The sequence below is a fragment of the Mastigoproctus giganteus genome, chromosome 5, assembly GCF_048544385.1.
Source record: "Mastigoproctus giganteus isolate SK-2022 chromosome 5, ASM4854438v1, whole genome shotgun sequence".
Lineage (NCBI taxonomy): Eukaryota > Metazoa > Arthropoda > Arachnida > Uropygi > Thelyphonidae > Mastigoproctus > Mastigoproctus giganteus.
The window spans coordinates 89,553,439-89,565,811 of record NC_143579.1 but is presented as its reverse complement, the minus strand read 5'-3'; the positions used below and the strand labels follow the sequence as shown (position 1 = coordinate 89,565,811).

At 40.2% G+C, this 12,373-nt stretch overlaps 1 protein-coding gene across 3 annotated transcripts in view; it reads left to right on the top strand.

Annotated features, from left to right (window-relative positions):
• Positions 1-12,373, top strand: part of LOC150085550 (choline transporter-like protein 1) — a 361,536-nt gene that overhangs the window by 332,260 nt on the left and 16,903 nt on the right. For all 3 annotated transcript variants that reach the window (XM_090373336.1, XM_090373335.1, XM_090373334.1), the window contains exon 18: positions 8,648-8,740. In XM_090373336.1, the coding sequence (XP_090229462.1) occupies positions 8,648-8,740 (93 nt within the window). The remainder of the gene's footprint in view (positions 1-8,647; positions 8,741-12,373) is intronic.

The window sequence follows — 12,373 nt, the reverse complement described above, 5'->3', positions numbered from 1 at the left end:
GTCACCCTTTTTAGGAACTGGCTGGACATGGGCAAATTTCCAAGCAGAAGGAAAAACACCTTTGGAATAAGACAGTGAAAAAAGGTGGCAAAGAATAGGAGTAAGTTCAGGAGCACAGGTTTGAGAACAAGTGTAGAAATACCATCGCGACCTGCAGCTTTCTTAGCATCAAGATTCGTCAAAATCCTTCTGACATCCTTTTGATGGAAGAACACAGAAGGCATTGAATGGAGCGTGTTGGGAATGGTAGGAGGTGTTTTACCAAGATCATTAATATATGAGTTCGAAGAAAAATGGGATGCTAGAAGGTCAGCTTTATCCTTGGCTGAAGTGACAACAGAACCATCTGGTTTGGACAGAGGTGGGAGCAGAGATGGGCAAAAGTTGCGGCCAGTAGCTTTGGCAAGGGAACAGAATGCTTGGCTACCATTAGGGCAAGAAGCAAGTTTTCTACTCTTAGCCTGTTCAAACTCTAGTTTGGACTGATTAATAACTGCTTTACAATTTTTGCACGCTTTGGTGTAAGCAGAAAATGAAACTGAAGAATTAGAAACAAGCCAATTAGGATATGCAACATTCTTCTCTTGAACAGCCTTGGCACATTTATTGGAAAACCAAGGTTTAGATAAAGGACGACATTTTAAAGTGGAGTTTGGGATAACGGATTCCATTCCTGCAAGGATAATTTCACTGACACGATCTGAGCAAACATTGACATCAGAAGTTTTGAAACAGTAATCCAACAAAGGAAAGGAAGAAAAGAAATTTTGCAGGTCATCCCAATTTGAATTCTTGTAATGCCGAACAACATGAGGTTGGGAATAGCCATGAGATAAAGGCTCCATTGGAGAAGAGACAATCACCAAGTTGTGATCTGAAGTGCCTAAAGGACCTCTCACTTCGACCGTGTACTTAGAAGGGTTGTTTGTGAGAAAAAGATCAAGTGTGTTGGCTGTATGATTAGGATTGTCCGGTATTCTTGTAGGTAAATGAACAATCTGTGCAAGGTCATTAGTAATTGCAAAAGCCTCGGCATCTCGACCAGCTGGGTCGGAGTGAATAGAAAACTGAAGCCAGCTGGAGTTGTGAACGTTAAAATCACCAAGGAAAATTACCTCACTGTTAGGAAAGTTGGACTGGAGAAAGTCAAGTTGTAAAGAGAGGAAGTCAAAAAGCTCCAAGTGATTAGTGGAGTTGGTAGAACGGTAGAGACAACAGATGAATTTGACACAATGAGCTAGAGAGATTTTAAGCCAGAGAAGATCAAAGAGAGTAGATTTAAAATTGCCAAGTCGCTGACAGGGAATATCCGAACGGACATATGCACAAGTACCACCTTTGAGGTGAAAGGAATCATACAGCGAATAATTTGGGCATCTCAGATGAGCAGTGGTTGAATCAACCAATAACTGAGATTCTGTCAGTAAAAGTACATGGGGTTTGGCAGACTGCAAGTGGAAATGGACATCGTTAAGATTAGAATTGAGACCACATATATTTGTGAAATGAATTAGGAAGTGCTTGGGAGGTTTAGATCTTTTCGCAGGTAAGCTTGCTCTATTAGTTTGACAATTCATGGTGTATTCAATAGTAAGGAAAAGTGGACGGGACATGCTGTATGAAGTAATGAAATTTTTGGATATGGCATACACATGGTAAAAATATACCCAGATCCTTGACACAATGCTCCCCCGCATACACACTACTCGGACTCCCTCCAGTCATGATCTGGCAGAGTAGAGGTAGCAAGATTATACACTAGCTGATCCGCAAGCCTCCTAGAGAGTTACCAATGGGTTTGGTCCGGTGTACTAACTAGCGGCCAGCCTGCGAACACCATTTTAGAGCTGTATCCTCAAAATGTAAGGAATATTGGATCTCGCCACGATGTTCATCATAACCTCAAAAGTCCACAATCATACTACATGATGGAAGAGATAGGGAAGGGTTGACCAGAACATAGCTCTAGAGACTAAACATGGGTTCCAACACTTCAAGCCTCCAATAAGCAAAGTGGTGGTATTGCACTGGTTGATGAGAGTCATCTACCACTTAGTACTACCTGGTAACATAGAGAGGCGGCATTCCTCCATGTTATGTGGGCGCCACACCTCGACCCCTGCTTACACTGGTTCACACCTGGGTGGTCACCCACCATGTACTTGTGCATCGAGGTTATACCCAGGATTACTAACAGTCCCACCACCATGAAGGTGCAAGCAGAGGATTTGGCTATCACAGACCGTCCGGACTTCCCCGAAATTGGGTCCACTTGACTTGAGTGTCACCCGAATATCAGTTCCATCAGCGTTTTAGACTCCCAAGTAGCAAGTGCAGCTTGTCTGGCATATCTGAGAGAATGTCTGTGACAACCTCAAGGACTATCAACCTCTGTGACAACCTCAAGGACTATCAACTTCCCCAACAAAAGATGGAAGTCTGTTCCACCAATCACCTACCCACTGACTAAAGGCAAACTTTCGCACATCTATTCTACAACTGTCTTTCTTCAATTTGAATTTATGCCCTCTCAAGTGATTATTCTGAGCAAGAGGAAGAATCCCATCAGCATTGATTATGCTCAAACCATTCAAGACTTTATACACCTCGATCAGATCACCTCGCAGTCGCCTAGTCTCCAGACACTGTAATCTGCAAAACTTAAGCCTTTCTTCGTAAGAGCAACCCTTTGTTCGATTCACTAATCTTGTTGCCCTTCTCTATACTAGTTCCAACAGCTCTACATCCTTCTTAAAATGAGGTCTCGAGACCTGTATACAGTACTCAAGGTGGGGCCTGACAACACCTTGAATACTGTATTAAGATAATAAAATAATAATCAATTAAATTTTGAATGCCAGTTAAACAGAAATTTAATGGCGCCCCCTCTGACGGGCACCAAGTCCAAATTTATTTGAAATATCACCAGCAGAGATTTAGCATTAGCATTAGTAGGGGCATATGATGCAAGTAAGCAAGCTTATGCAGCATCAGCCAGAAAAAAAAAAAAAAAACCACTGCCACTTCACCCCTCCATTCGTTCATAATACCTGTCCAGATGAGCCTTAAATTTATTTAAGCTATCGACTTCCACAACAAGGGATGGAAGTCTGTTCCACCAACCAACTACCCACTGCCTAAAGGCAAATTTCCACACATCTATCCTACATTTGTCTTTCCTCAATTTGAATTTATGCCGTCTCAGGCGATTATTCTTAGCAAGAAGAAGAATCCTGTCAGCATTGAGCATGCTCAATCCACTCAATGCTTTATACACCTCTATCAGATCACCTCGCTGGTGCATAGTCTCCAGACATTGTAATTTCCAAAACTTAAGCCTTTCTTTGTAAGAGAACCCCTTTGTTCCTTTCACTAATCTTGTTGCTCTTCTCTGTACTAGTTCCAGCAGCTCTACATCGTTCTTGAAATGAGGCCTCCAGACGTGTATACAGTACTCTAGGTGTGGTCTGACCATTGCCTTATACAAGGAAATAATCACCTCCTTATCCCTGCTAGAAAAATTCCTATATATCATCGACAATACACCATGAGCTACTCTTGCAGCCCGTCTGCACTGCTCAGAAAACTTCATATCTGCCTGCACAACCACCCCCAGGTCCCTTTCATTCTCTACCACTGTCAGTGTAGTACCACAGAGTTGATACGTTGCTCTGGGGTTGCTGTTTCCCATATGTAGTACTTTACATTTGTCAATGTTAAACTTCATTTGCCACCTCTCAGCCCATCTGCTCAACCTTTCCAGATCCTGTTGCAGTAGCATAGTGTCAGTAGTGTCCTTGACAACCCTGCCAAGCTTTGTATCGTCGGCAAACTTGGACGTTAAGCTTGAAATACCATCATCAATATCATTTATAAATACAGAAAACAATAATGGATCCAATACTGAACCCTGAGGGACTCCACTAATAACATTAGTCCACGATGAGCAGCAGTGTCCATTGATTACCACTCTCTGTCTTCACCCCCTCAACCACCCCTTTATCCACAGCAGCAATTTGCGTCCAGTGCCACACTGCTCCAATTTGTGCAGCAGTCTTCCATGTGCAACAGAATCAAAAGCCTTTCTAAGATCCAGGTATATAATATCAAAGTTATTCCCTGCATTCAGTTCTTTTGTGACTGCATCATGGTATCCAATCATCAAATTGGTCAGGCAAGACTTCCCCTTAACAAAACCATGCTGTGTTTGAGCTATGACTGAAGTCTTGTCTAGATGATCCTGCAGTTCTTCTTTAACCAGTGCCTCCATTAATTTTCCACGAACAGAAGTTAAACTAACAGGTCTATAATTATTTGTGTCACCTTTTGATCCTCCTTTGTGAATTGGGGTTACATTTGCACATTTCCAGTCCATGGGTACTTCCCCTGAGTCCAAGGAAGCTCTCATAATTATGGCTAAGGGTTTGCTTACTTCCTTTGCTGCCTCCTTTCATATAACTGATAGATCCCATCCACGCCAGGTGCCTTTCTTGTATTTATCTTCAACAATTTCTCCTCCACTTTACTCTCAGTTATTACAAGATTATCTAGCTTACTGCCAGAGTTGAATACACCTCTGGCATTCCCCTCGCTGAATAACTCCTCATGTATGAATGTCGATGCAAAATATTCATTCAGTTTGTTAGTTACCTGAGCAGGATCATCAACAGTTAACCCATCGATATCAAGTGGACCAATATGATTCATCCCCTTCCTTCTAGAGTTTACGTAAGTAAAGAACTCTTTGCTGTTTTTCTTTGCATCCCTTGCCAAAGATGTCTCGTAATCAGCCTTCGCCTGCCTAACCTCCTTTGTAACTTGGTTACAGATCAACTTGTATCTATCACAGACGTCTGTGTTAATTTGTATGTATCCCATGCATTTTTCTTCTCTGCCATATGTCTCATTAGTTCATCTGACATCCACTTAGGCCTAAACCTTGAACAATATTTCTTAGTTGGTATGTACAGCCTGGTAGCTTCCAAGATAAGTTCTATGAATGTTCCCCATTTTGAATCTGCTGTTGGTAACATCATCAGTTGGTCCTACTGTATAGAATTTAAATACTGTCTCAGTCCATCATAGTCGCCTTTACGAAAGCAATAACCCTTCCATTTACCCCTAATGGTAGTTACCTCTTTGAGTAAATCCCACTTCAGCACACTGTGATCACTGCCACCTAGTGGTTCATTTACCTGCAGATTCTTAATGCATGAAGAATCACTACTGATAATCAAATCAAGATTATTACTCCCTCTAGTTGCCTCCCGAACATGCTGATGTAGAAAATAATCATCCAATAAATCCACAAAAGACTTGCTAGTGTGTGAGTGACCAGCCCCAAAATTCCAGTCAATATCTGGGAAATTAAAATCCCCCATTATAAGATTCTCTGATTTACTGGCCCATTCTATTTCCCCATACAGTTTCTTATTATACTCATCAGAGTTATTAGGCCTATAGCACACTCCTACTCTCAATTTTGATCTCCCAATGCTTTTGTCACACCAAACTGACTCGACACTGCACTGTCCAGCAATGTCGACTGGCTTCACTTCCTTGGATTTTATGTATTTCTTAACTAATAGCATAACCCCTCCTCCCTTCCTATCCTGTCTATCCTTTCTGTAGACATTGTACTCCCCAAATTCCAGTTCTGCATTCCTTATATCTGTGTGACACCATCTCTGAAATCCCCACAATATCTGCCTTTGATGTTTTGAGCAATACCTCAAATTCATCAATCTGCAGATTCTTAATGCATGAATGATCACTACTGGTAATCAGATCAGTTGTATTACTCCCTGTTGTTGCCTCTCAAACATGTTGATGTAGAAACAATCGTCCAATAAATCCACAAAAGCCTTGCTACTGTGTGCATGACCAAACCCACAAATTCCAGTCAATATCTGGGAAATTAAAATTCCCCATTATAAGACTCGCTGATTTACTGGCCCATTCTATTTCCCTGTACAGTTGTTTATTATACTCATCAGAGTCATTAGGCCTATAACATACTCCTTCTCTCAATTTTGATTTCCCAGTGCTTATGTCGCACCGAACTGACTTGACTCTGCACTGTTCGGCCATATTGACTGGCTGCACTTCCTTGGATTTTATACGTTTCTTAACTAATAGCATAAACCCTTCCTCCCTTTCTCTCCTTCCTATACACATTGTACTCCTGAAATTCCATTTCTGTATTCCTTATATCTGTGTGTCACCACAACTCTGATATTCCAAAATATCTGCCTTTGATGTTTTGACCAACACCTCAAATTCATCAAATTTATTTACCAAACTCCTAGCATTGGTGTACACGCAAGTATACATGCACCTGTTCCTATTCTTAGCTATCCTAACACAGCCCATGTGTTTACTTGTATCACAATGACTCCCGGCAGTTTTTGAGATCCCCTGCATCTTGTTTTTCAGGCTGCTGCTCATTCCAATAGAAGCAGTACAAGAATCACACTCACCTCTGCCAGCGGTACTGTCAATCTATTAGTCCGTGTATCCCTCAAGCTACAGTTTTCCGACCCACCTAACACTGCCTAGATAGCATCAGGAAATATTCTTGCACCTTTTCTATTTAAGTGTATCCCATCCCTGTAGAAGCAGTCTCTCCTGTTAACAAGCACAGACTAGGCTGAGAAAAATTCTATCCCTTGAGCCTTGCACAATCTCTCCAGGGCCAAATTTATTGACAAGGTTCTCATCATATACTTCCTCCTATCTTATCTGGACAGAATTGCAGACACTTTCAAATTCAACCCTAATTCATAGCTTTTTTCAACAGTGACCTGTACTTGTTAAGTAATTCCACCGGTCTCCTATAATACAATTAACATATTAAATGGAATACTGAATTCTCTCCTATTATGGACAGAGAAATGTGGAAAGGTAAAAAAGAATCAAATTTTATTTAGATACAGATTGCTGTATCTAAACGGCCTCCGTATCCGAGTGGTCACGAGTGGCAGTGCAGTAGCATACGCTCTTTGAGTAGACCGGGGTTCAAGCCCCTGAATGCTGAATACGGTTGATCTGCCAACCTGCACTGGACCAGCATGGCAGATTATGGTCCATTTCCCTCAGCATGAATTGTTGAGGAGGCTTCCATCCTGCAGTGGGTTTGATAATGGCTGCACTTTATCTTTTTTTTTTTTTTTTACTATATCTACATTATAAAATTAAGTTTAGTTTTCTTGTTCTGAAAAATAGAAGAAGGTAGACAGGATATCCATGTGGAGATGACAACCAGGAATCTCTCTCTCTCAAGCTTTCAAGAATGATAATTTGAACGAAAAGCTTGTAGGCTATACTTGAAGGAATATTACTTCACTCTTAGAAATATTAGACTAGAAAAGTTCTAAGCATTCTAAATCTAGAGAAAATATCCTCAAGCACACTCCCATCCTTCCACTGTAAGAGAAAAAGCCTGTGTCATGTGGTGTCCTTATGGTCTCAGTCTCAGGAGTCATCATGATGAATGGCCACATAAATCACAACAGCTTTGACTGAGGCACTTGGACTGCTCAAAGGGGTGGCAGTATAACATCCATCTGCTAAAATCTGCACATGGAAGAATTTATTACTAAAATGCACTATCATCAGGCTTATAAACAGATACTTCCTTACTGTTGAGAACAGCTTGTTGTGAGAGTTGTTAGCCTGTCAGTGAATGGTTGTATTCTTTATTAAATGCTTGAGGTATGTGAAGCTGATAGCTCAATTTTGGCTCTTCATAATCTCTTGATTATGATTGACAAAAACAAAGGCGTATTTCTTTTCAGACTCAACATAATTGAATCTTATAAATAATAATCTTCCATAAATGTTTTGTGGAAGAGTATTATTTCAAAAATAAATTCCATATATTTCCAAAAATTAATTCCATTGTTGTTGTTGTCTTTATTTCAGAATTTGTGCTTGTAATTTAACTTTGGTCACCTAATAGATAATCCTTTTAGAATTGTATAACTTCTGATATTCACTACAATGGATACTAGAAAGTTGCTTGTAGACTATATTTGAAGCAGGCATATATTAATTGAATATTAATTTAAAGCATAAAAGCAGATGTTAACAATAAACCCTTTGGTGACTAGAGTGTCCTAGCTATAATAGGCAGCAACTGTAAATAAAGGTTAAAGGTCTTTTTTTGATAGCTGTTTTCTTCATTGTTTTTCTAGTTTTCATTTTTGATGTTAATATTCTTATTCCATTATTCATTTTCACTTGTTATTGTAGTAGTGTATTTTATTATGTCTTAGTTTTTGGCCTTTAACTTGTCTTTCATTATCTTTGTTAACCCCCGAAATGCTCACTGTGATGAGAAATATTGTTGTATTTTTTCAAACAATAAAAATATAATTAAAATGTACAGAAAAATTATATCTTTTATCACATCTTAATATGTGACTGTCCACATGAACAGCCAGATATTCAGAAAGTTATTTTGAATATTAATCCAAAACATTTTCATAAAAATTGGTAATTACAACAAATAATTAATTGGATAGTACAATATAGTAGTTGGTGCTTAAGTTTGTGATATCTTATCAATAAAATTAAAAAACAAAAAAAAATTATATAGACAGCCAAACAGAAACTCATTTTTACTATAAAAAATATGTATTTCCAGATGACTATTGATACCCTCTTCCTTTGTTTTTGTGAAGACTGTGAACGTAATGATGGTGTTACCAGACCTTATTTTATGAGTAAAGGCCTAATGGTAAGTATTTCTCCTAAGGCATATTTCCAAATTTTAAACTTATTATTAGTGTTAGTAGTTTGTTATTTGTTGTTTGTTATTTGGTTTTTAGGAGCATTAGCAACTAAGGCCATATTGCTCCTGGATATGCGGTGGTCATTCCCTGACCTTTCCGCATCCTCCGTATTTGGTGGTGACGGGCTCGAACCCCGGTCTAATCAAGAAGCGTGTGCTACGCACTGCTGCTCCTTCCCACCTGGCTACGGAGACGCCTAGTGTTAGTAGTGGCAAATGATACAGGAAAGCAAGCTTATACTGCATCAAATAAAAAAAAAAAAATGCCAACACTTGCTCATATCACCTGTCCATTCATTTCTAACAGATTGTCTAGTTCTTTGAATTTATTCAAGTTACCTCTACAACACCAAATAGAAATTTGTTACAACAATTGATCACCTACTGGCTGAAAGCAAATTTTCACACATCTACCCTGCAACTATTCTTCTTCAGTTTCAATTTATGCCTCCTCATGTGTGTAATCTCAAAATGGACTCCCATCAGCATTGAGCTTACTCAGTCCATTCAAAGACTTAAATAACTTAATCAGATCTTGCAGGTACTTTGTCTCTAGGCACTGCAGTTTCCAGAAATGAAGCTTTTCTTGGTAAGAGTAACCCTTTGTTTCTCTCATTAATCTCATTGCTCTTCCCTACACCAATTCCAAAAGATCCAAATGGGAAAATCACCTTCTTATCCCTGCCGCCAAGGTTCTTTTATATCATTGATGAAATCCCATGAGCTGTCCTGGCAACTGTCTGCACTACTCAGAGACCTTCATTTATTTATTTATTTATTTTTTTTTTTTTGGATAGTTGTTGGCGCATTGGCTTCTGTGGCCATAATGCACCTCCCACGGTTTTTTCAGTACTTTGATCCAAGCCCGAGGCGGGATTCGAACCCGCGACCTTTGGGTTGCCAGGCAGGCACTTTACCCACCCGGCTAGCCCGGTCGGCGAGACCTTCATATCTGACTGAACAATTCCTCATAGGTCTTCATTCTCCACTATCCTGAATGTAGTACCACACATTTGATATGTTAATCTTGGATTACTGCTCCCCATATGAAGATTCTTACATTTGTGAAAATTAAACTTCAATTGCCATTTCTCAGGCCATTTGCCTAATTCGTCTACATTTCATTGCAGTAACGTAGCCTGATTGCTGTGCTTAACCACTCTGCCAACCTTTGTATCATCTGCAAACTTGTTAAGCCTGATATGCATTTATTAATGTCATTATCTGTTTCTACTCTGTTTCTACTGCACCTGTTCTTACTCTTAGTTACCTTAACACAGCCCATGTATTTACTTGTTCCACTATGACTCCTAGCGGTTCTGGAAATCTCCAGCACCTTGCTTTCCAGGCTGCTGGTCATTCTAATAGAAGCAGTGCATGAATCACTTTTGCCTCTGCCTGCAGCCACTGTTAACCTTTTAGTAGTAGTAGTAGTAGTAGTGGCATGTGATGCAAGAAAGCAAGTGTATGAGCTTATGCAGCATCAGCCAAAAAAAAATCATGCCATTCCCTCCAAATGCCTGCCCAGTCCCTCCTTAAATTTATTTAACCTGTCAACTTCCACAACGACAGATGGAAGTTTGTTCCGGCAATTAACCACCCGCTGACTAAAGGCAAATTTCCGCACATCTATTCTACATCTGTCTTTTCTTAATTTGAATTTATGCTCCCTTAGGTTCGTAATCTGAACAAATGGAAGGATCCCATCAGAATTCAGCGTGCTCAACCCATTCAAGGCCTTATACACCTCAATCAGATCACCGCGCAAGTGTCTAGTCTCCAGCCACTGCAATTTGCAGAACTTAAGCCTCTCTTGGTAAGAGGATCCCTTCATTCCCCTCACCAATCTTGTTGCCCTTCTCTGTACACACTCAAGTAAATCTACATCCTTCCTAAAATGAGGTATCCAGTCCTGTACACAGTACTCAAGGCGGGGCCTGACCATTGCCTTATACAGAGGGACAATCACCTCCTTCTCCCTGCTAGCAAAATTCCTATATATCATTGACAAAACCCCATGACATACCCTGGCAGCTTGTCTGCATTGCTCAGAAAACTTCATATCTGACTGCACAATTACTCCCAGGTCTTTTTCATTTTCTACTACCTTAAGTGTAGTACCACACAGTTGGTACATTTCTCTGGGGTTACTTCTACCCATATGCAGTACTTTGCATTTGTCAAGGTTAAACTTCAGTTGCCACTTCTTAGCCCATCTGCCCAAATTATCTAGATCCTGTTGCAGTAGCACACTGCCATTACTGTTATTAACAACCGTGCCAACCTTTGTATCATCTGCAAACTTCGACATTAAGCCTGATATACCTTCATCAATATGAAGTGTATGTAACCCCCCCCCAACTGCTAGCTTGGGTAGTGGAACAAGTAACTACATGGGCTGTCTTAGGGTAACTAAGAGTAGAAACAGGTGCATGTATACTTGCTTGTACACCAACGTTAGGAGTATAGTTAATAAATTTGATGAGTTTTAAGTGCTGGTAAAGACATCAAAGGCAGATATTGTTGGGATATCAGAGACATGGTGTCACACTGATATAAGCGGAGCCTCCGTAGCCAGGTGCAGAAGTGCATAGCACACGCTTCTTAATTAGATCGGGGTTCGAGTCTGTGACCACCAAATACGGAGGATGCGGAAAGGTCAGGCAATGACCACCGCATATCCCTGGAGCAATATGGCCTTAGTTGCTCATGCTCCTAAAAACCAAATAACAAACAGCAAACAATAACAGATATAAGCAGTGCACAATTGGAATATGTACAGAAATGATGCACAGGACAGGAAGGGAGTAGGGGTTATGCTGTTAGTTAAGAGGGCGCCTCCGTAGCCAGGTGGGAAGGAGCAGCAGTGCGTAGCACACGCTTCTTGATTAGACCGGGGTTCGAGCCCATCACCACCAAATATGGAGGATGCGGAAAGGTCAGAGAATGACCACCGCATATCCTGGAGCAATATGGCCTTGGTTGCTAATGCTCGAAATAACAACAACAACACTCCAACGCTGTTAGTTAAGAAACAAATAAAATCTAAGGAAATGCATCCAGTTTACGTTGGTAAAATGCAATATTGAGTTGCTTTGGTGTGACATAAGCACCAGGAAAATGGATCTGATGAGTATGGATCTGATCTGATGAGTATAATGAGCAATTGTGCAGAGAAATAGAGTGGGCCAGTAAATCGGAATGCTTTATAATGGGGAATTTTAATTTTCCAGATATTTACTGGAACTTGTGGGTTGGTTACTCGCACACTAGCAAGCCTTTCGTGGATTTATTGGATGACTGACTATTTTCTATAGCAACATGTTTGAGAGGCAACCAGAGGGAAGTAATACTCTTGATCTGATAATCAGCAGTGGTTATTCGTGCATTAATAATTTGCAGATAAAGGAACCACTGGGTGACAGTGATCACAATGTACTGATGTGGGATTTACTTAAAGATGTAACTACCATCAAGGGTAAAGGAAAGGGCTTTTGCTTTCATAAAGGTGACTACAAGGGTCTCAGATGGTTTTTAAATTCTGTACAGTGGGATTAACTGATGATGTTACCAATGTTG